The sequence below is a fragment of the Metarhizium brunneum genome, chromosome 1, assembly GCF_013426205.1.
Source record: "Metarhizium brunneum chromosome 1, complete sequence".
Classification (NCBI taxonomy): domain Eukaryota; kingdom Fungi; phylum Ascomycota; class Sordariomycetes; order Hypocreales; family Clavicipitaceae; genus Metarhizium; species Metarhizium brunneum.
In genome coordinates this window covers 3,851,193-3,874,810 of record NC_089422.1, presented here as the reverse complement: position 1 = coordinate 3,874,810, position 23,618 = coordinate 3,851,193, and the positions used below count along the sequence as shown (strand labels likewise).

Sequence of the window (23,618 nt, the reverse complement as noted above, 5' to 3'; positions counted from 1 at the left end):
CGCTCCGCTGCAACCTTCATTAACCGCCGAATAGCCACCAGCCCTTCCATCTCATGCCCTCAACTCACGCCCACACCCGCCCCTCTGTCGAAAAATCCATCCACTGCCAAAAAGTCTCATCTGTCCAGAACAAACCAACATGAGAATCCCCTACGTGCCCGACCCGCCACAGCCCTCCACGGCCGAGGAGACGCAAATCTTGCAGCGCATCCAAGCCCGGCGCGCGCCGCGGCCCCTTCAACCGCTCGACCTGGCCCTCCTGCACTCGCCCCCCCTCGCCGACGGCTGGAACTCCTTCCTGGGCGCGGTCCGCACGCAGACCTCGCTGGGCGACGACCTCCGCGAGCTCGCCATCTCCCGCGTGGCAGTGTGCAACGGCGCGTGGTACGAGTGGAAGCACCACGCCCCGCTGGCCGCGCAGGCCGGCGTCAGCAAGGAGGCCCTCGACGTGGTCAAGACCGAGGGGCCGCTGGGGCGACTATCGCGGCCAGACGTCTTGACCGAGCGGCAGTGGGCTGTGTTGGTGTACACGGACGAGATGACCCGGAACGTGCACGTCAGGGACGAGACGTTTGGCATGTTGAAGGCTCTGTTTAGTGACAGGGAAGTTGTCGAGATTACGGGAACAGTAAGCTTGAGGGTCTTCTTTACATGAACTCCCTATTTGTGGGACAGCATCCCGTCGGCTAACATTCACGTCACAGGTTGCCGCATACAACTGTGTAAGTCGATTTCTCGTGGCGCTCGACGGTAAGTCAATATAAAGACCAACTCAATTCTCGTCAATCTACCCGTCTCTAACTATTCAAAAAAAAAAAAAGTCGGGGAGAGAAACGGCACCGGTCCAGACGACGTGATGACCCATTAACCGATAAAACTGCTTTTATCAAACCAGTCACCACCCACATGCACCATGTCATGCACCGGCCGTTGTGTGTATTAGAAGAGAAGCGTAGCGGGTTGGCGAGGCGTGTGGAATGGCAACTGAGAAGAGATGAAAAGTCGCGAGCAGTAGTGACGAGGTGAAAAGTGCGCAAGAGAAAATTAATAAAATGCCAACAATGGCGTGTCGAAGAAGTGAAACTGGGGGTATCCTATCTAAATGACCCAATGGGCCAGAAAAGGAAAAAAAAAAAAAAAAGAGAACAGGGCAGCGAGCCACAAAACTCCACACCACAAGAACCAGGATTCAAGAGCCGCAAGTACTCCGTATAATAGTAGGCCAAAAAACAAAAAGAACAGCAGCACACCCGTGGTGATGTGGTGATGCAACGCCAGTTTCTTCATACAATACTGTTTCATGAACATGTCTCTTTTGCTTGTCCGTGATATGTCGTAATCGTCGTGGATGGATCTGTCTGTATGTGTGCTGCCCAAAGTGCCTGACAATGCTGTTTTATCCTTGCCGCCGTAGGACTGCTTGTAGTGAATACTTTCAACTCTGGTTTCGTTGTATGACCTGGTAGCCCTGCATGGCAGCCCATATGCGTGACACTGCTGCATAGGGCACCAAGGCATCAATACCGCGATAACAAAGGGAAAAAAAAAACAAGGCACCAAATGGTTGGTCTGACCGCTACGGGGTCGGTTGTGCCATGGCGAGCTCTATCGAAGCATGTCGTTGCTGCATCCGCGGTGAGGTCTGGAGCTCTTGGACGACACCTGCCCACCCCTTCCTATGAGGTGTAATGACATTTTCCTGGTGGCCGATAGCCTGGGTGGTGAGACGTCTCAAGGGCGGGCGCTTCACCACGGTCTCAGTAAGTGACTTCTTTAGCGAGGGCTTCGTGGGGCTCGAAAAGGACATGATCTTCTCGGGGTCCCGAGGCAGCGGGGGTGGAGGGGGAGGGTTCCGGTCGACCACAGATGTCATGATGCCCATGTAGACGACGAGAAAGCGCATCCTCAACAGATCCAGGCGGCGCACCCTGTCCTCGAGCTGAGCTCGCTTTGCGCCCCAGAGCAGCCTCGTGCTCGTCCTGAGGGTCGTCGCGCCATCGGAAACCACCAGGCTGTTGAGCTGCTCGCGCAAGTCGTCGCCGCCCTTCTGTATCTCGCGGAGCAGCTGGCCCAGGCGAATCTTGTCCTCGAGTCGCTGGACCTTGGCCACGTCCCGGTCATAGCTCTCGTTTTCTTGTATGGAAAAATCGACCGTGTCAATAAAGGTGACGATTTCCTGGGGCGCGGCGAGGTAGGCTGCCCAGTAGGTGGCGACGACTTGGGCAACGACGACGAGTGACAGGAAAAGGGCGGTCAGGACGAGGATGATGGTCCATTGCAGCCAGCCAGACTCGGGCATGATGGAGCGGGGTTCGACGATGACGATGATGCGCAGACGGAGGCAGTGATGGGCTCGCAGCTGGGTGGTGTCATGATCTGGCGCAACGAGACTGGCGAGGCGCAAGAGGCACAGTCAATGCAAAAAGTATGCAGCATGTAAGGCACCAGACAAGAGCAGACGACGTGGGCGTAGAACGTGGTGACGAAAGGTTGGGAAACCATGGAGGGAGGAGGAACCAGACCAGACCAAGACGCCTCAAATGCCCGATTGGGCCGCCACTGCAAAGCCTGCGTGTTTGTTCAATGTTGGCCGCAACACCAGCACGGGGCAGGCAGATGCAGATGCAGATGCACGACTCAACGAGGGCCGATGCACTGCAGACTGGACGAACAACGGCGCCAGAGGCTACGTACAATGTAACTATCGTTGCGGCTGGCTGAACAGAGTCCGGGCATGGACGAACCAAGGAGCATGTGGTGGGCTGGTGAGTCGACGTACATACATACATACATGTACATAATAAGTAAGTAGACTCAAGGCAAGCCGTGATACCAGACTACTACTCCGTACTCCGTACTAGATCTGACATGGACCAGAGACCCCAGCCACCCCAGCCGAGCCGCCCGCTCGAGCACTCGAGGCCATGCTGCTCAAGATCAAATCCAAGCGTCAATCGCTGCCCCTGCATCCAAGCATGCAGCTGCAGAGTCTAATAAAGGAGCCCCGTGAACCCGCCACATGGCGTTGGGGACTTGACACATACCGGACAACATTGAACAGTACGGAGTAGACGCCGGCGGGTCGCTTGGTGGTGTGTGCATACAAAAGAGTCGAGTGCATCAGCAACAAAGTCTTGAACCATTGGTTTGACGCACAAAAACCAACCGACGGGCATGCGTTCGTCATTGACGTGCGAGCATCTTGAAGGTCCAAACCGGAGACGGCATTGATGTTTCAATCTTCAATCAAATTGATGTTTTAGTCGATGGGGCCCCGGCAACAGCCGCAAGCCTGGCGCCATCAATGCTGAGTGGACTGAACTGTGCTAGCTCTATGTACATGTACTCCGTACTCCCTACAGAGCAGGTACCTAGGCACTGCCGTGAGTGGGCGACAATGGCACACGGCCGAGGTACCGACGACCCGAGACACATGATCTACTCCTCCTCCCAGACAAGAGGCGGCGAGGAAGGTGCGTGGCGTGTTGCTTCTCCGTCCTCCTTACTGAGACCCAATCATCGTTCCACTGCCTCTATTCCTACTGGCCACACAATGAACTGACCGGATGTCGCTTGAGGGGCCAGTTGAGTGAGCTGTCAGTTGTCGCGCAATCAATCAATTGATACCAAGAGATCCGACAGCGCCCGACAGCCAAAATATGCGAGTGCAGGCGCGTGTGTGAGTGGGCGGGCATGTGTTTGGCTATGTACATACTGACAACATTGAATGTTGTATGTACAGTGGGTGGTGTACATGCTCCGTACAAGCACCAAGTATTGTATTCCCACTGGGTCGACTCGCTCTTTATAACCGTCCTATACCATTTATGTGCTTACAAGTCTCAAGAGACACGAGACCTTCCTAGAATAATGAAACCCCACTTACATGTACTCCGTACCTCCTTAACTTTTGGCCTTGGGGCTGTTATGTCTATAACCTCCTCCTTATTCTTTCAATTTTACCCTCTTTTGTGCTTGGCTTTTCCAGTTACAAAATAGAAAGAAGCAGACCCAGCTTTTGCAAAACACCTCGGCATACTACATAAATAATGCTGTGAATTCTATCAAGGCAGCTCGCTTAGAGACCTTGGGGTATCTTCGGGTCGGTAGGAGCTACTATATTCAGAGTCTGACTGCAACACGCCATCTGGTGGACGAGTCTCCCGGTATCGATGCTGAGTTTGTAGATTGTTAGCCAGCGATACGGTCCCGTGTGCTACGCCTTCTGATTCTTCATCAAACAGCCTTCGGTTCCCCATATAAGATCCATTTCGAACCAACTCGGGCGTCGAACTGGGATTACTATGCAACTCCAACGGGTCCCCGGGGTTGGCAGGGGTGGCCGACGCCTCGAGATATACCACACGTTGGTGCTCCGCTTGCTCGCTGCGTAGGCCGGTTTCCAGAATTTCTAAAATACGAGTCATCTGGTCCAAAGTTGCCGTTGATGCAAACGACAGGATCTCCAAGGGGCCGAGATCATTTGCCCTGGCCCCATTGCCCAGGAGACAACCAACCGCAGAGACGTGACCCATAAACGCAGCATGTCTCAAAGGCTGCCATCCTCCCGAGTCTATTTCCCTCGCGCTGGCACCGCGGTTTATGAGCTCTTGGATTATGGGCACGAAGCCTCCACTTGCGGCCCTACACACTGGGGAGTCGCTTCGAAGTCCGGGGCCAAGCGGGACATTGAGCCTCGCGCCGCTGTCAAGAAGCTTCTGAACAATCATCATGCTGCCTTGGGAACATGCAGTGAGTAGCGGGCGCGTTCCTTGGCCGTCCTGGCAATCTACCGATGCTCCCCTCTCAATAAGTTTGCATACAGTGGCTTTTGACCCTGCCTTGGTAGCGAGGTGTAGAGGTGTTTCCCCTGTACTGGTTTTTGCGTTGAAATCAGCCCCAAAGTTTAACAGCAATGAGGCCTCGCTATATTCGACGTCTTTGCAGGCATAGTGAAGCGGCCGGTACTTCTGACTACACTCCGCCTCCATGTTGGCACCGGCTCTGAGTAGCTTCTCAATCACGCCAAAACTCCTCGTCATTGCAGCCAGGTGCAGTGCTGTTCTGTTATTCTCGTTCCGTGCCTCGGTCTCAGCCCTTTTCTGCTTAAGAAGGAGTTCTACGACTTCGTCATGGCCCTGGAAACTCGCCCAGTGGAGTGGTGTCATGTCGCCTTGGCTCTTGATATTGGTCAAGGCTTTATTCTGAATGAGTATCCCGGCGACAGACCTAAGTCCCAATTTGGATGCAATGCCTAAAGGAGTCATCTTGGCATCGTCTTGGGCCTCAATGTTGGCCTTTGCCTCGAGGAGTGTCCTGACAACATCGAGGCGGCCTGCAGCGCAAGCGCAGTGCAGTGGCGATCTCATCTGGGAGTCCTTGGCGTCTTTGTTGGCACCGGACTGCAGGAGCAGTCTGACCACATCATTATCTCCGCTGTCAGATACCATGTGTAGTGAGGTGCGTTTTTTTCTATCTCTCGCGTCCACCAGTGCCTGGCGCCGCACCAGTGTTTTAATCGCATTCATCTGGCCGTGGTCGCAAGCAACTCGAAGCGGAGTCTTGTCCTCAGGACCACGAACATTGACATCTGCTTCTCTGTCGAGTAGGATATCGATAACCTGGCAGTGGCCATTCGCGGCGGCGAGATGCAATGGTTCGAGTTGACTCCTGTCCTTTGTTCCCAGATTGCAGCCTTCGGCCAAAAGCAACTCAACCACGCCCTCGTGACCGCAATGCGCCGCTACAGCCAGCGGGGTCCTTCCCGTCTTAGGGTGTATTTGCTCAACATTTGCTCGTCGCCGGATGAGCGAAGTCATTTCGGCGACGTCACCTCTCTGGGCGGCGACTATTGTCCTTGGCGGTGGTGTGTTGTTGTGCGATTGAAGATATATCTCGGTCGGTGCTAAATCGCCAGGGGCTTTGATCCTCTTCCGAGATATGGGTGATAATAGCTGCTCTCGAGAGATGCGCCCTGCCGACTTTGGCCTAGCAGTCCGGCTCAGCCGTCGGACAAGCCAAGATGTGTGCTGCCCGCCTGAGCCATCCGAGGTTCCAGTGGAAGCGGATCTGGGTCTTTTCGAGAAGATAGACAAAGTCTGTGATGTTTTCTCGGAGGGAATGGAGGAATCAGCATACTCCGGTCTTTGAAAGGGTAACGGCCTTTGCCACTCTTCAGTGGGATAGTTAAGCACTGGAAGGTTACTTATTAAAGGAATTTGGTCAGAAATTCCTTCATGGCTCGGAATTTCGGTATTCTGGGCATCGTCCTGCGGGTGGGGATTGGGCTGTTCAGACGCAGTCTCTCTAACTGTTGACTGCTCTCTGATTGTGGTTATATCCTCTTGAACCCGTTGTAGCAGCTGTGTAGACTTGTGTTTCCTCAGCAGGTCGTTCTGTTCGGATAGGTTCTGGCTACAAATAGTAAGCAAAATTGGCCTTAGCGAAGCGAATGCATAACCGCTGACCAGTAAGCAGCTGTAAGGAGAAGCTGAAGTGCAGAAATCTGGGACTGGAGACGAGCGTCGTGTTCTTTCAACGACGAGTTGGTGTCAAGAAAGAATTGCCGTAGCCGTGATCCGACCGAATCCCCAACGAGCGCGAGGATGTCTTGATCAAGGGCCTGCATGACGGCCTGGCAGCCGTCTATGGCTATCTTGAACCATTGGCTAAGCGATTCCCCTCTTGGATTTGATCTGAGACTGAACTCTGCCCATGTCTCAATTTCAGTAAGGGCTGCGCGGATGGTTGACAGTTTTTGTGCCAAAAGTTGCACCGGCCGACCACCCTCGGCCCAGCGGGACCGGACCTGGGAAAGATTCGAAGTAATTCTGACTATGATCTTGATGATATCTGAGCATGCCGCGACGGCGCCAATGATGGTGAGAGGATCCATAACGCCAATCCGCTGTTTTACGAAGGCAGGTAGGTGGTGGCAGATGCCTTGCAGACGGCAGAGCGTCCGACTTAAGACAGTTACCTCTCATCGAGGGCGCGTCCAACAGCGTCAGCCGCCGAATGTATAATATTGCAGAAATCGTCGTGTGCCGCATGTAGTGATTGGTTAGCATGAGATATTGTGCAACAAGTCTTTGCCCTGCGCCATGGTTAACCAGCCTATATTCCCTATTAGGATTCGAACAATCTAGGCTGATACTCACCTGGTGGAGGCGGAGTCCTACTTGCTAAAGTATATCCTAACCACATGTTGATTCAGCTCGAGGCTAACGCCATATGCGTGGCGACAACTGCGGTGACGAAGTGCAATGTTTTGAGTAGCGTCTGTAAACTTAAACGCTGCGTGGCACCACGAGCCCTAGGAGATGGGGTGGCAGAGTTTGTGCAAATAGGGGAGCGAGGCAGCCTGAGGTCTCTTGATGGGAGGGTCAGGAGAATGAGCAGCTTCCACACCACGATGGATTAGGAAACTCGACATCTTCCAAACATGGCAGGCGAGAGTGGCGTCCCACTTGTAACGCTGCAGGCATGTTGTTTTGCTACAGTGCAGCGATTTCGAGGGGCGTTCATAAATATAGAAATATAAAGAGGTGGGTCCAGGGCGGCTCCTCTCGCGCTTGACGGCTGCCATCCAGCAGTTGAAGATGGGCGCCCTTGATTATGTGGCTTGGAAGCCCTTTCTAGCCCGGCTACCCAGTGACTTTGCGTGAAAATTCAATTTAAGGAGATAGCGACTATATATCAAGCTGGCATCTAAGGACTGCTCTTTATAACAGTAGAAATCATCATTCACCCAACTAGCCCGAGTCCTGTATTGTCCGGCCGATTGCCCATGATGGTGATACATAGCAGCTTAGTCTATCGAATGACCCAACCCTGCATCTGGTAAAGAGTAAGAGTAACGGGGTTCCTCTGAAAGGCGTTGATTGGATATGGACACTACGGGGAAGTATTTTGGTGTAAGCTGGGTAGCTGAACTACAAGGCCTGTCTGTTGCACTGATTACGCACTAAATGAAGGTCTCACAGCCTGCCCTCAAGCTTCGACTGTGTTTCTCTCAGAGCTTCCAGTTTCTGTGCAAGGAAATAATCTACTGGTTTCCGAGCACATTTCTAGTCAAATAAGCGGCGTGCTCCTTATAGTGCCGGCATCTAACCTCACGTCTCGCATGCTTCAATGTCCAGCTCGTCGGCCCACAAGATGCTCCAATACCACTGTGCGCATTTACAACCGCTCACACTGTCTGACCGTCGCCCGCCTGCTCCTTGATATTTTTTTTCTCTCTTTTGTCGTTGCTACTGCTCGACCAAAACTCACGTGTCACCATCGACTGTCGTCCGCAATACAACCTGGGACCAGAGACCTGTAGAGCCCGGGCTCATCAGCATCCCATCGGCATCTGCCATGACCGCCGCCTCATCGACAGAGTCACCCGCGACTCACCAGTTTCCGCTTCCCAAGATTCTCGAATACCCCGCCTCTACCCCTCCATGCCTCATCACGCAGGGAGCCGAGGGCCGTCTTTACAAAACTACATACCTCCGGCCCGATGTGCCCTGCGCACTGAAATACCGACCACCCAAGCCCTGGCGGCACCCAATTCTCGATCAGCGTCTTACCAAGCATCGAATTTTGTCCGAGGCGCGGATCCTCGCCAAATGCCGACGGGATGGTGTTCGCGTCCCCGCCGTCTACGCCATCGACGAAAGTGCCGGATGGCTGATGCTGGAATGGATTCAGGGAACGCCGGTCCGTGTCAACATCAACGAGCGGCTGGGAAGTAGAACAGTTGGCATCGAGAACGATGCGAGATTAAAAGACTTGATGCGGCGCATTGGCGTGGCCATTGGGAACATTCACAGGATCGGCATTGTCCATGGCGACCTGACCACCAGCAACATGATGCTGCGCCCACCGTCCGACAGCGCAGAGCAGGTTGATGCGCTCAGCGGAGAGATTGTCGTTATTGATCTGGGGCTAGCAAGCGGATCAATCCATGAAGAAGACAGAGCGGTCGACTTGTATGTTCTTGAACGGGCTTTTGGCAGCACACACCCGCGCGCCGAGTGCCTGTTTGGCGAACTGCTCGATGCATACAAGGGCTGCTTCAAGCAAGCCGCGACAGTATTGAGAAAGCTCGAGGATGTCAGGATGCGAGGGAGGAAACGCAGCATGCTTGGCTGACGAGTTACGCCGCAGATTGAAATGAAGAAGAAAAAAGCGACTTTTTATGAAATTCATGTTATAGTATTGGACGTTAACGCGCTGCCGTGGCGCAGTGTGTAATGCTCGCTATAGCAAAGTTACCACCCCCCAAGATATCCCAAGAAATAATAATTAAAAGGGAAAAAAAGGGTGCAGAAATCAAGTAGTCCTCCAACTGTGCATATCTGTAAATGCAAATAAGCCACCCGGATGTACATGTATCAAAACGCTGTTCTGTTTGGCGTCCGTCAAGTTGCCAAGATTCAAATCAAATCAAAGAATTGCCTCTCTATCCCTCAACAAGCAAGCTCTGCCCCGGCAAAATATCCCTTATTTTCAATCACACCTCGATCTCGAACAAAGGCCATGTATCGCACAACCCACTGTGGCACAATGTTCCCCTGCAGCCCGACTCCGCCATTCTCCGCATCAGCCAGCACGTTGGCTCCTCGAGGTCCCGAACCAAGGAGTTCCCTCAGAGTCCCCGGAGGGAGAATGTCGGTGCAATCGCGGTGAACATTGAGCTCGATGCCATGGACTGCGGCTAGCTGTTTAAGCGGCGGAGGCACATTGCAACAATCGTGCAGGTTGATCTGGTCGACGACGGGGGGAACCGAGGCACGCTTGACGAATGCGCTCAGTTTCTCGCTGCCAAACTCGGCTACTCCAAGCCGCTTGGCGAGTCCTTGGTTGTGCAGCTCTTCGAATATCCTCCACGTGGCTAGCTCTTCATCCAGATTGCCCTGATTGGCATTCTTCTTGTCGGCCTCCCACTCGCACGTCCCTTCAAAGGATATGCCGGGGAACGACGCGACCAGCAAATCGATGGTTTGAATACCCAGTTCCTTGCTGACCAGAGCCAAGGCCTCGCCGATATACTGCACACGCTGTTCCACAGATGTTCCGGGCAGGAGGAACATCTTTACTGTGATTTCGTATTGGTTCGGTTCCTCTCGCAGCCCTGCGGCCTGCCAATTGATTCGCGGTATGTACAGGACTTTGCCGTCTCTCTCCGTCCAAAGTTCAACGGACGTCGGCGGCGTCGACGTGCCGCTGCGGATGCCATTGCCGTTTCCATTGCCGTTTCCATTGGAGATGCCGTTGGGGATGCCGTTGGGAATGCCATCGGCAACACCGTTGCCAGTCCCGTAGCCATTCGGGTGTGCGCCCTCGGCATAGTCGCGCTTGGCTTCGGAGAAGCTGTCGCGGAGCGAATTCACGAGTTCAAGGTTGGATCTGTTGTTGCTGCCCGACTTCCGAATAATCGACGGCCCGGACGTCATGACATTGCTGTTGACACAAAAAAAGCAAAAAAATTCGGTTAGCCCAGCCCATCATGGCTCAGATGCAGGGTCCTCCAATTGCGGCGGGCACATGGAGGGGAGTCGGGGGGACATTGAAGGAAGCACATACCCCGTCGACAGCACCAGCTTCGTCATGGCAGGCAGATTGTTGACTGCGTGCAGAAAGAGAACAAAGAAAAAACGTCGTTGAGTAATGGATATATTGACAGATGGACGTATCGAGAAACTTCAGTCAACGGATACAAGATTCAAAAAGAACAAGAGAAAGACAAAAATAAGAGAGCCGCGCCGGTAAAAGCGGAGTATGCTAACCAAGGGAAAATTTAAGCTGGGATGTGTGTAATTGTAATAATGGCGCCTGGCCCTTTGGCGAAGTAACCCGCCAAGAAAAACCCGCGGGCGTTTTTAGCTTTTGACGATGTCAAGGCATCAACGACTTTTTTCATCTTGTTTGCCCTTCCCCCGGTTCAAATACGTGCTGCCATGCTGCAACTGGCGCAGCCACAAAGGTAAGCCCGGGTGAGAATCTGACGGTCATTCCGCTTGGATTAATAATGCGGGGTGCCTAGGCGGGGACTAGCAACTGATGAACTGATGACTTGTCGGCGGTCGCGTTTCAGTCCGTCATACTTTGTACCAGTATTTCAGACAATGCCGCTTGTTGCGCTCCAGAAGATTTAATTCATGGCGCCAGGGTCCTGCACAGGGGCTCTTCACCCGATGGGCACCATCCGAGGGTGGACTTTTCTCGGGTTTGCGGCCGAGGGTCTGAAGAGAAACAAACCACAGCGCATGACAAGCGCAATCTTCTGTGAGGCGTGATACAACTTGGGAAGGGTTACGGTGCAGAAATGAACGAGGCGATTGATTAATCTTGCTGCAAGACGTGACTGGCCGCTGTACATATGCAAGTTATATTCAAGACCAAGTACCTAGGTACTCCGTAGTTGACCGAATTCAGCATGTCCCTTTCCGCTGCTGCATGTGCCATGTGCCGTCATAGAGACGCCGTGACGCCGCATTGCACCAGCATTTCTGGTCGTAATTGATTCAATGCCGCCAGCATGCCCTCTCCATAAGAAAAAGAGACGTCTCACAGCACTGCGACGAAACTGTCTCATTTAACTATAGAACAATGAAATACTACTGCCAGCTACTATGCTATTCATATTTGGATCTAGTCGTTCCCCGTTTTCCATTTCCCGCATCCTCCTCTTCGGCACGGAAAAACCTGGTCGACAGAGGTCACCCCCACCCACTCTCCTATTGCTCCTTAGATGCAGCAAGAGCTGGCTCGTCACCAACCAGCTTAGACTACCCGGCCAGCTAGATGAACCTCCACATCACAACCCACACCACAAACTCGACAGCCATACCCCTTCGTCGCTCTTTATCCTCGCTTCCTCTCCCTCCCAACATCCAGGCATACACACGTCTTGCACCCGGCTAGGCTTGGTGACGTGTGCGCTCGCCTCATCATGGCTATTCAGTGCGCGCCGTCTCTTGCCCCGTATTCGGTTTCCTCTTGTGTAGTTACTGACCGGTGGCCACAGATATCTCATCCTGCTGTCCCGCCAGGGCAAGGTGGTCCGTCGGCTTCTGTGTGTCGTTGCATGGCGAATTTTGGTGAAAACTAACCTGGTCATATAGCGCCTCGCCAAGTGGTTCACTACGCTGTCTCCCAGGGACAAGGCCAAGATTGTCAAAGATGTGTCACAGCTTGTCCTCGCCCGTCGAACACGCATGTGCAACTTTCTCGAGTATAAGGGTGCGTGCCCTGTGACACATCCCAGTCTCTTGGTGATTGACATTCAAATCAAGTATGCTAACATGTTGCGCCCGATTTATTTTCCTTTGCAGAAACAAAGATTGTGTACCGCCGATATGCGTCGTTGTTTTTTATCACTGGATGCTCGTCCGACGACAACGAATTGATCACCCTCGAAATCATCCATCGCTATGTCGAACAAATGGACAAATACTACGGCAACGTGTGCGAGCTAGACATCATCTTTTCCTTCACCAAAGCATACTATATCCTAGACGAGCTGCTCCTTGCCGGCGAGCTTCAAGAAAGCAGCAAAAAGAATGTTTTACGATGTATAGGGCAGCAGGATTCCCTGGAGGATATGGAGGTACGTTTTAGCGCGTTCATGTCGTTCCTAGTGCCGGTGTCCCCCGTCCCCCGTCTCCCAACACTGCCGGAGAAGGCTTTCCCTGTTCCCCGTGCAATCTCCGCGCATGCCGTCGCCAGAGTCAATACCAGCTGACGCGGGATATCTGTTCCTTTTTGCGCATCATTAGGTTGAGGATGAAGTTACCAAGCTCATGTAACCTCCCTCTTCCTCTCGAACCCTTGGAAAAGTGCGAGGTGATACACATTTCTACACGATGATGTAGCGCCTCCCTTACAACACTCCCAAAAAGTTGTCATCATTTTTACCTTATCGAAGCACGATGTCTAGACAGCCGTCATATAGGGGCAACCGCATTAGCACATACTGGGTTAGAAGAAAGAAGCAAGAGCGTGAAGGATGTTGACAGTCATTTTGACTCTACTACGGGGTGGCTGATGCAAGACATTGACACTTGAGTTTGGCAGGCCTCGATAGACATTTCGAAGCATCTCGAAGACGCCGGCCTGATTTGAACGGAGATGAATGTCGCAAGAACAGACACATGGCGAGAATACTGGGCATCTCTTCAATGGGAAGAGACGACACTACGGAACACGCGGGTATGGGCTCATTGTTGATAAACTGGCGGTTTGTTACCGGTAAACCGCAGGTCGTGTTGGCTTTGTGTGTATTTTATCTTTGAGGGTGGAAAACCATCTTCTGTAATATCGAGAGATAGTGAGAGCGCTTCGGTGGCAGGAGGAAACGAGTTCCCAGGCAGCCACTAAGCGGAAGGCATCCAAACCTAGCTTGACGACCCGCTGGAGAGTTGGCATACTCGGGGCGGTCTTTCCCATTCATTAAACCGGATGGGCAAGTGCTGTCACGGCGATGCAGGATGTCCACCGAGAACCATCTGGGGATATACCTAGTCAAAACTTGACGAGCCAAAAGGCCTCACCAGGGGCACCCAATGTCGCGAGCTGGGTATGAATGAGTAATGACGAGCAAAATTTCCCGTTCTACTCTTTGATTCTTGTCACACAATGCAGCAGTCGACGTGGTGGAATTTTAACACTATGTTACAGAACCGTTTCTGCCACAGCAAATGTCACTTCTATGGCCCGTGGCACCATCATGCCCCCCCATTCGTTGAGAGATTGAAGAGTTGGCGCCGTTGTGAGTATTTGCCCAATCAAGACGGCTAACCAGCAGAATCGATCCACGAGGCGTCGCATATGCAGCAGTCAGTAGAGGAGAAACAAGCACGTTCGTGCATCCGGGACACGGATGACGACCTGCGATGAAGCGATACGAAGTACCCCGATACTCCTACCCATATACAGAGTCGCGGTTGGGAGGAAGCGGAGGCAGCAAAGCAAGCTCGTTATCGGAGGCGCGCGGCATCGGGGTCGGTTGGCCACAGTCCAGAGTTGGCAACCAGGCATTTCTTCCACCAGTACCACTGGCGGGCGTTGTTAGCAAGCAGCTCGTCTGGTCTGGTGCTTTTGCTGCGGTTTGCCTTGGCGTGCGCAAGTGGGCGGTGGCTTGTTGCTGCGTGCCATCGATGAAATCAAACGGTGAGATGGTGGGCCTCTGATTGCACCACGCCGCACCACGCACCACCACGCACCACCACGCACCACCACGCACCGCGCCGAAGCACGCCGACTCCAGGAAGGGCGACCAGTCGACGGCTCAGCGTGTGGTGGGAGTGGCGAGGTTTCCATGTTCCACGCAGTGGACAAACGGAGCCCCATGTTCCGGGTGAGCCATTCCGCGCGAGGAGGACTGGGGAAGGTGCAGCGCCCACAAACCAAATGCAGCACTCAACCCACCTGACAATGGAGATGTCGAGGAGCATACCGATTGATGCGTTCATTCCCTGTTCGCGTGCCGAGCTAGCGGTGGTTTTGGCCCCGTTGATGCACGTCTTCATTGAAACCTTGGGACGGTTTGGCTTTCGCGGTGCTCCGGCTGGAGCTGCCGCTCCCCATCGCTCGCATGCCCTTGGCGCTCCAGCACACAAGTGCGCTTGCGCATCCCAAGTCTCCCGGCGCCAAGTGTGCTCGACGGTCGACACGCTCCCAACTTGCAGCTACTTCCACCGCTCACTCGCTCTTCCCCCCCCACTTCACGCGCTGCCTCTCATCCCCTTCATCCATGTCGTCACCTTCCAACCCATTTCCAAACCTCGAACCTCTTCATCGCTAATCATGTCTGCCGGTTCTCGTTGCTAGACTTCTCGGTCTGGCACACTACCCTTCCTGTTGGACTCATCTAGGGTCCTGGCATACAGCACTGCGCACCATCCCGGTCTGCCGGCTCCGGAGTGACATCTAGGCTTGCGAAACGCGACCGACGACACATACCGCAATCCGCACTTGATCGCTGCAAGCGACTTCGGCAATTGCGCAGTCACTTTTTTTACTATCGCATAGCGATTTATTGCTATTTGGCAGATTCTCAAGTGCTCAACCGCCCAGCTTCACCATCCGGCCCCGGCATTACACGAGCCTTCCGCCCTTTTGTTACGTGGTCTCCTCACAATTGATTCACCCACCACCTCCCGCCTTGTCCCACAGACAATCGCGACTCCGTTTCATCCGGCATTTCGCAACATTCAGAGATCACCCCTCTCGAATATTCCCTTGGATATCTTCTTGAAACATTGCCTGCGACCCTTGCATTCGGGACAACTTCTGGCGCTGCTTAGAGTTTCGTAACCGCCAAGATGAAGGTGCGCTTCTAGACCCTACCTAGATCTAATCGTCTAGAGGACGTCGCCTAGTGTTGTCTCTGCTAACGCGATGGTGCCCAATGTGTAGTATCTTCCGGTTCAAGATTTCGAAGCCGTCACCAGCGCGCTCAACTTCAACACTCCCGACTGCAACGTTACTGGTGGCTGCGACCTGTACACAACAAAATCCACCGGCTCCGACAAGAAATTATACAAAAACATCGACAAGGATCTCGACTCACAGCATGCTGCCTTACTAAAACTTGGCGCTAGCCTATCACCGCCAGATCGTGAGCACATGCTGGCTACGTCACCGAGTATGCAATTATTTTCGACATCGAGCGCTTTCGGGCCACTGTCAGATCTATCCAGTAGGAGGACTTTTGCCTATCTGATCGCAACACTAAATGCCAGCCATCCGCACTACGACTTCTCACACGTATTGCGGCCGAATGACTTCAAGCGCGAAAGGAATTTGCGCCGTGTCATGGCAAATCTTGATTCCATCCTCCAAAACGTGCGACCCGGATTCGAAGCGACATCCTTTGACTCCTCTCTGGGAAGCGACTTGAATTCAGTCTGGGGCACGCAATGCTGGTCCTTGATAGACAAAGAAATGCGCCTCAATGAGTGTACGATATTCAGTTATCAACCCGACCCGGATCCATTTGAAGAAGACGAAAGCGCCATCTGGGCAGTTCATTACTTCTTTTTTAATCGGGCGTTGAAGAGAGTGGCATACCTCTATGTGCGTGTGGTACCGGTTGTCTCATCGACCAGCCCGACACTGCGACCTATGCGGGTTGGCCAAGCCAAGAGAAACATCGACTCTGACGCCGAAGGCGCGTCGAAACGAGCCAACTACTGGCTCGGTGATAGACATGTCGAACTGGTCAATTCCCTCGATGACGAAGAGGAGCAGATGGATGACGGACTTTTTTGGAACAGAGGAGAAGACGGTGATTTAGTCTTGTACTCAGAAGACGAATACTTGGAAGAGGCGGATGAAGATGACGACATGGATGATGAGGACGAGCACAACACGCATATGAGGCACACGGAGAGATTGATGAGTGAGGATATTGCTGGGCGGATGGAGATTTAATTCTCTCCGTATTCTGAAGCACATGTCGACAATGCCCCAATCGCTTGATTGCTTTAACTGCTTGAGAGACCTAGATTCAAGTGACTTTCAACAGCCCCCCTGGAATCTACATGGCAGGCCTCCATGCAGACTTTTCCCCAAGGAATTTTGACAGCAGACATGATGAGCTATTGATATCTTGCTCACCTTTATTTTTTACCTTTTTCGCCCCCTGTTCTTGTTATAGTATTTGGTTTCTTTAATATCTGGGCTGGATGTTCAGCATGGCGCTGGGTCAATACGCTTCCTTGGTCGGTGAGAGCGGCTGGAGAACTCAGCGCCTCGGGCGTTTGTTTTATTTTTCAACTTCATTGGAATGCACTCGAAACACGAAGGTTTTTTTCTTCTCTGCTATAAATTCGATAATGCTTTGTATTTGGGCCTTGTTGCTTTTATTTTGGCATGCTTTTGGCCTTGATATGCGCGGCTGCGGGCTCGGTGGTTCCAAGAGCTTATGATTAGCAATATATGATACTGAAATTGACGACTTCCATCACTCGGTTCTGAATGTAGTTGACTTTGTGGACATTGTCCGTCGCAATGTTTCCAGCATGCACGTGCTGCCAATGGCTTATACGTTTCCACGAGACGGTCCCTCGCATCTTTTTGCACGCACATTGCGTGAGGATATACACGTGTAGGTCATCCATCCATGTTTGCATTCACATTCTACTCACAAGTGAACAAACATACGTGCACACGAGTCACATCAAGGGAACATTCAACTGAGTAGATCGTCACACTAATTTATTCTACCACCACAGCACACGCTGCACCGTGAGCAAACTCGTCGTAAGATATCAAGAATATAGGCAAACATTGTCTCCGCCAAGCAAATACGTCAAAAAAACCATAGAAATCGAGTTCCAGTCCCAATTCAGATAGGCCCATGTTGATTGATTTTCCACATCTCCACCTCCTTTCCTTGCCATCCGTCGGGCAGCTTCCAATCTCTGCGCATCTTGGTATCAGGGTATTTCGTCCAGCAAGCAAGCCAAAGTCCGTAAAACGAATTAAACACATCAGAAAAGTATTATTAAAATAGGAAATAAACATAATTTAGCATGGGGGAGTCGAGGGTGTAAAGAAAAGACTCGTATGAGGGGTTCAATAAATGCGGCGGGCGGACTCTGTGGCCTCGGTCCATGAGACATAGGATTAGTGGTAACAGAGAATAAGTAGAGATATTGTTGTGCGCTCCAGTACAACAGTACATGCGTTTCAAACTCGTAGCAAACTCGTAGCAGAGATTGTAGCAACTGCCTGAGAAGTCTTCAGAGTCAAGAGGATATTTTCCGTGGGATGAGTGTAGAAACTAAGAGTGCCGACGGAAGATGCAAGCCGCTTCCCCCCCAAAAGATCAATGGAACGAAGAAGAAAAAACAACATGACAAGAGAAACTTAAAGCAAGTCATAAAACATTTCGTTAAGCCTTTAAAAGGCGAGGGGCTTCTTTTTACGCCCAAACATTTTGGTCAACCCGCCACTGTCTTCTTGTTGAGAAGATCTCCGGTCAATCACCATGGGCGAATTGTTGAGTGGCGGTCCCGAGTCACGAAAGAAGGCAGCCAAATCCGCCGTCTCACTTCGCTTGCTGGCCGCCTCGCGAGGTTCAAATTTCTTCATCGGAACCCTACCCGCAGTTGAAGAAGTTGTTGACGGTCCTCGGGCTCGTTTAGCTCCAATGTTGCCATTCATGGGATTGTACTTGTCGTATCCTGGAGGTATGTTGACTTGAATGGGGATATACCCTCTTCCACTGCTGGCGCGGCTCACCGAGCGTGACTCTGGCATGCCTTTGATCGATGCTGAGTCCTTCTCTTTTTCTTTGTCCTTGCCGCCGCGAGTAAACCTCCCAATCAAGCTTGGCGCACTAGCTTTCTTCCGTGGCAATCGGGGGGCTGGTGCAGACACAGGCTCCGGTGGTGGCTCATAGTTCCGTAGGAATTCCGCCAGGCTCTCCTCTTTCTTTACTGGCAGTTTGGGTGTATCCAAGATATGGTCATCCTGGCCCACTCCCCCCTCTTCGTCGCTGAAGTCTATAGCATAGGGATCGCGTACCCTCCTGGTTTTTGGCTTGGGCATCATATTATCGTCATCGTCAAAAAGCTTGTTTGGAATTTTCGGAGTTTTGTGTTTGATCAATGCCGACTTGGAGTTCACAGATGATTGCATCGATGGCATAGAGCTTTCTGTCACATTTGTGGACGTTCGACTGCTGCGAATGTCAGGGATATTTGCGTCTATAGCTTTACCGCCAACAGCTCCAGACATCTGATCCGAGTCCATTGTAGTGCGAAAAGGGGCAACATGACGAGGGATCCGATGATTGCTTGCGGCTATTGGCGGTCCTTGTCGAATAAAGTCAATGAGATCCGAGTTATCGACCCTGCTATCCACAGTCGCGTCGCGAGGCTGGTAGCGCAAGCGATTCGCGAGGCTGGTAGCAGAGGCACGTCGAGATTCCCTATACCCTTTGTCGGAGCTTACGGGAGGGGATCCAAGTTTCGGCACAGTATACGATTTGGTTTCGCCAGCCGGTCCCGTTGACTTGATAAATTCGGCGAAATCGGACACCGAGTCTGATGGAACGCGCGCCTCTCTAGCTGTAGCTCCATTGGTCCGGGCTGTGGGCGCCGTTATGGTGGTTGGTGCTGGAGGAACTGGACCAGCAGGGTTGATGATGGCCTTGCTCTCCACAATCTTGGGACTGGCAGGAGATGGAGGCAGGCGAGGAGAGGGTAAATTGCCCGCGGCCGAAGGAGTCAATATTGGGGACGCCTTGGGTGAATATTGATGAGCTCGGGCATCCTCGCTCTTGCGACGGGCAAACTTTGTTACAACCGGACTATCCAAAGACCGTTTCGCCTGCAACGTACAATATCAGTACATGGTCTCTAGGAAACGCGATGTATTCTTTCGGGGCTGCACGATTGCGATACTTACATCAATGTCACGCATATTCTCAGGTGTAAGAGTATATGTAATGGTTTGGTTGCTTTGGATGAGCTCTTCGAAGTTACGAGCTACACTCTCCGAGCGGCTAGAGCTGTCCTCCGAGGTTCGCACCGGTTTAAGACGGGACGCCCCAGATGACACTGAAGAAACAGAGGTGTGAGCTTGGCTAACTTGGCGAGAGCCGGAGGTATTTTGCTGTTGCGCTGGTAGGCTAAGTTCATCTGATTCATGAGTTCTCGTGCGCTCGATTGAAAGACGACTTTTGGTTTCAGGCTTGGGGCTGCTCCAACCCGAATGGACAGAAGCTTTCTTGGGCAGATCCGGTGCGTTTCCTTTTGCAATGTCCGGCGACGCGGGTGTTGCTGGTAGAGAAACCGTCCTAGCACTCACAGGTGACTGTTCGTACTTTGAAGAAGATTGAATCTTAGTATTTAGAGTGACGAGCATTCCCTTTCTGCGCTGTGACATTGCAGAACTTGTGCTGCCAGCTGCTTCCATCTCCGTGGCATCTGCCGAGCTGTCCGGCTGGTTTACAGCCCTGGTAAAATTCTGAGATGCCTCTTCCTCAAGTTCGGAGATTGGTGCCGTGTTGCTGGCGGAAGGCTTTCTCTTATCGTGCGATGAGCGAGGGGGCAGCGCGTTAATTGCTGCTTTAATTGGGGTTTCGTTACTCGTGGCTTTGGACCGATCATCTGAAGCTGCTGTTCTTGCAAAGCCACTGGCAACGCCGGCCACTCTAACCGGACGAAGCTGTTCTGTAGCGTCTAATGAGGTTGGCCGAGAGCGTGCAGGACTACGCGGCGCAGGTACGTCAATGATGCGTGCGGAGTGCACACTAGACGACCTCTTCATCGGAGTTGCCTTGCCATTACTATCGGAGTCTGTGGACTGAGCGCTGCTAGACATCGAGATGCGCGAAGTAGTCATGATTTCAGCTTTTTCAAATGCAACTTCTTCTGTGCCGTCATAATCCGACCCCGAGCTCTGACTTCGTGCATCGACATCTTTTTTGGCCGGCACATCACTAGTCGCAATAGGTTCAGCATTTGCCTCTGAAAGACTCCCATGACCGTCTGTGCTCATTGCAACTCCAATCTCGGCTACAGTGTCCTGGTCCGCTTCAGACTCTGAGGTTGATGGTGGGATGTGTCTTTGGGTCTTTGGGGGGAAGTGAGGGATTCTTGGAGTCGGCAGTGACGTAGAACGCTGTCTGCTGCGTACAGTAGGCGTATGCGGTTGTGACTTGGTCGGGGTCGGAAGTCCATTCGCGAACATGGACGAGCTGATCAAAAGACTCTTCGGACGCTTTCTAACCTGTACTTCATCGTCGTCCATTTCGTCGTCACCTTCGTCGTCACCTTCATCGTCGCTATAATGCGTAAGACCCGGAACCTCAATCTCATCCACATCGTTGTCTCCAAGGGGCAGCGGGATGTCCATAGGCTGTACATCCTCCATGATAGGGTCCTCGAAATGTTCCTGGGAATCCCTAAACTCACTCCCCGAGTCACTAGTTGCAGATTTAGGGGGGCTAAGAGCGTCGTGCGCAATTTCCATTTGACCCGGCTTGCATGGGGTCGGTGGTCCCTTTGGAAACAGACTTCCAGCTATGTCGTTTGCTGGAGTTCTCATTCTTTTCTTCCATCCCCGCCAAAGGCGCCCTAACGTTCTGTCTAGCGCAACACGTTCCATGTCCAAGTCGGTAACCACAATGCGATCTGCAGGGTCACTCGTGTTGCGAGCACCGTCCTTGAGCTCTTTTTCAATCTTTGATCGAACTCGTTGATATGCGGCTTGCCCGGCAACTGTCAGAGTCAGTTCGCCCATATACTCGATGACAGACGTAAGGAAAATTGCCACGGGGGCAGAAATGGTATCGGAGATTTGCTCGTGCGCCCCGATGTCAAGGTTCTCTTCTTCCATGTAGGCATCTTCGTCCTCTTCTTCCATGTCCCCCAATGATGAATAAACCATGCACCGAAGCCTTGTTCTTTTCCACACAAGCTCTCCATCCCAATTCCGAGATGAACTTGGTCCTTGGAACTGTTCGTAGTCCTCTTCATTTGCGCCTCCAAGGTATTCGCGCAACTCTTCGTCGGCGTTGCTGACAACATCTCTGCCCAGTTTCGGCTTCAGGACTTCAATAACAGCAGGGCGAAGGGCAGATAGAGCGGTAGACTTCGAAACTTGAAGGACGTTGAATAAGAGCTGGTCAAGAAAGCTGTTCACAAGCTGCAGAGCTGAGGCCGACACCGTTGCAGTTTCCGCCGCAGGGTCAATGCCGTTTTGGTCATACCAGGCATCTGCGTGACTATCATGATCGTTGGTAATGATTTGGGAAGCGGCACTGGAGGCAATGAAGGCGGCCGGGGGGGAGATGAACACAGGTGGCAAGCCCACACCATATCCAATGGTTGATGGTCTGTCACTAGAGATACTCTGCGTCCTTGACCTCACATGCCTTGGAGAGACCAGTCCAGATGGCAGCCTGGAGGCGTTGGCGTCCATAGTCGGGCTCATCATGACCGTGTTGGTCAATGTTGCTTAAAAGTTGTCCTTTGGTTCTAGTATTTCGTTTTGCGGGTTTGGCTATCGCTATCTTGTCTAGGTTGCTGTCGGGCACTGAACGGCGGTGCGCGTTTGCACCAAGTCGGTAGTGTCTCTATTGTAAAGATCGAGGGGTGACGGCCAACGCAATTACAGATACTATGTATGTCCAGCGTATGATACTGCTTGGTAACGGTTAGAACACTGTTGACGTTTTTTTTTTTCTCGAGAAGGAATTGAAAAGGTTTGGCTGGTGCACACACTCGGCAACACAAGCTGGACTCAATACGGCGCGATGTCTTGTACGAGGCGAGGTTAGAGCAGGGCACATAGACACGACCTCGTGGCAACTGCCGCCAAGGTTCTGCACACAATTACTGCCCTGCCTTCTGTTTTGTGCAACTTGCGTAATGATGGCGGTGTTCACACGAGAAGACAACAAGCCAAGGTCACCTAGGTATGGCATGAGACCAAGGAGGGGGAGACGGCAACCAAGAGATAGGGGGGTGTTCAAGCAGTAACAGGAGCGATATCCCACGAACCTCGACCCTTTAGTATTGGAAATTGGAATGGCGTCTCATCTCGTCGCTGCGAAGGGTCGATATAACTATCGAAGCTGATCGGAATAGGCGAAATGGGAGGTTCGACTTCTCGTCACTCTGCCGACTGGATCGGCATATGTCGCGGGAGGTTGCAAAAAGATTATTGCCTTGGTCGTGCACAAGAAGACTCGGGATATGGAACGCTTATCCGTGGGTCAGAGATACTGCGACGACCTCCTTCTTCAATGCCAGCCAAGGCAAAGCAGATCGGGGGACCCGGAGGTGCGCACCCAGCCTGTCCGTCACACCAGGACCAGGCCAGAAAAAAGAAGGGGATCTACTAGTTTGGTCCGGTGGGCTCTGGGTGCGCCCCCGGTTCAGACGATCAGGGGTTGATGTATGGATGGGCGCAGGGACCTAGCATGGCGTTTTGTTAGCTGAGCGGACGATGAAGGTGTGGATGGAATTACAACACCTACTTGGAACACTCCAAAACCCAAGACCACGGCGTGGATTCTGCACCCCTGTCGCGTTGGCTGTGGGTGAGCGAGTGAGTGAGAGTGACTTGCGTGTGAGCCAGCCCCGTTGCCACGTCCAGTTGTCTGAGTCGCATGTCCAATGCTCCTTCCTTAGCGTCCGGCGCGCGGCGGAAGATGGTGGGCGACGGCGACGGTGGGCCGGCCCCAACGAGTCACTGGTCCCAGCAAAGACAAATTGCGCTCCACCGTCACAAAGGCGAGCGAGCGAGTGAGACTGCAGGGCGAGAGGACGAGCTACTACCTACCAGCTACCAGCTACCTACCCGTCACCAGCCAACTCAATTTGTGGCCAAAAGACTCGTACGACTCGTCAAGTAGCAGATGATATGTCGGGCAAATCCAACTACTAGTCCCTTTCTGGGTTATGCGTCTCTTCCCTCTTCCGGCACAAAGGCTTGAGCGTTGGCGGACGTTTGTGGCTGACAATGATTCTAGGTCTTTGGTGATTCTCTTTTCGCGGTCGAAGCATCGAATCCAAGACAAATCAAATCAGGGGAGACAGTCGCCATCCGCATGGCCATGCTGGCCACTTGCCCCCCTCCCCCCTCCCCCCAAGCTGCCTGGT

At 52.6% G+C, this 23,618-nt stretch overlaps 7 protein-coding genes across 7 annotated transcripts; 3 read left to right on the top strand and 4 right to left on the bottom strand.

Moving 5' to 3' along the window:
- Window positions 1-139: 139 nt before the first annotated feature.
- Window positions 140-868, top strand: G6M90_00g011720 (uncharacterized protein; the record flags this gene model as incomplete). Its single annotated transcript, XM_014693864.2, has 3 exons — window positions 140-628; window positions 705-750; window positions 822-868. The coding sequence occupies 3 exons, from the start codon at window positions 140-142 to the stop codon at window positions 866-868; spliced, it is 582 nt and encodes a 193-aa protein (XP_014549350.2).
- A 708-nt stretch (window positions 869-1,576) lies between these two features.
- G6M90_00g011710 (uncharacterized protein) lies at window positions 1,577-2,299 on the bottom strand (the record flags this gene model as incomplete). Its single annotated transcript, XM_014693865.1, has 1 exon — window positions 1,577-2,299. The coding sequence occupies one exon, from the start codon at window positions 2,297-2,299 to the stop codon at window positions 1,577-1,579; it is 723 nt and encodes a 240-aa protein (XP_014549351.1).
- Window positions 2,300-4,064: 1,765 nt separating this feature from the next.
- On the bottom strand, window positions 4,065-6,895 carry ANK2_1 (Ankyrin-2; the record flags this gene model as incomplete). Its single annotated transcript, XM_014693866.1, has 2 exons — window positions 4,065-6,414; window positions 6,468-6,895. 2 exons carry the CDS (start codon window positions 6,893-6,895, stop codon window positions 4,065-4,067), a joined length of 2,778 nt encoding a protein of 925 aa, XP_014549352.1.
- A 1,466-nt stretch (window positions 6,896-8,361) lies between these two features.
- BUD32 (EKC/KEOPS complex subunit) lies at window positions 8,362-9,141 on the top strand (the record flags this gene model as incomplete). The annotated part of the gene is made up of 1 exon (XM_014693867.1): window positions 8,362-9,141. One exon carries the CDS (start codon window positions 8,362-8,364, stop codon window positions 9,139-9,141), a length of 780 nt encoding a protein of 259 aa, XP_014549353.1.
- Window positions 9,142-9,458: 317 nt separating this feature from the next.
- Window positions 9,459-10,445, bottom strand: G6M90_00g011680 (uncharacterized protein; the record flags this gene model as incomplete). The annotated part of the gene is made up of 1 exon (XM_014693868.1): window positions 9,459-10,445. The coding sequence occupies one exon, from the start codon at window positions 10,443-10,445 to the stop codon at window positions 9,459-9,461; it is 987 nt and encodes a 328-aa protein (XP_014549354.1).
- Window positions 10,446-11,944: 1,499 nt separating this feature from the next.
- vas2 (AP-1 complex subunit sigma-1) lies at window positions 11,945-16,428 on the top strand (the record flags this gene model as incomplete). Its single annotated transcript, XM_066129715.1, has 5 exons — window positions 11,945-11,955; window positions 12,020-12,053; window positions 12,117-12,234; window positions 12,327-12,601; window positions 15,412-16,428. 5 exons carry the CDS (start codon window positions 11,945-11,947, stop codon window positions 16,426-16,428), a joined length of 1,455 nt encoding a protein of 484 aa, XP_065985988.1.
- A 1,473-nt stretch (window positions 16,429-17,901) lies between these two features.
- On the bottom strand, window positions 17,902-21,945 carry G6M90_00g011660 (uncharacterized protein; the record flags this gene model as incomplete). The annotated part of the gene is made up of 2 exons (XM_014693871.1): window positions 17,902-19,335; window positions 19,414-21,945. The coding sequence occupies 2 exons, from the start codon at window positions 21,943-21,945 to the stop codon at window positions 17,902-17,904; spliced, it is 3,966 nt and encodes a 1,321-aa protein (XP_014549357.1).
- Window positions 21,946-23,618: the final 1,673 nt, after the last annotated feature.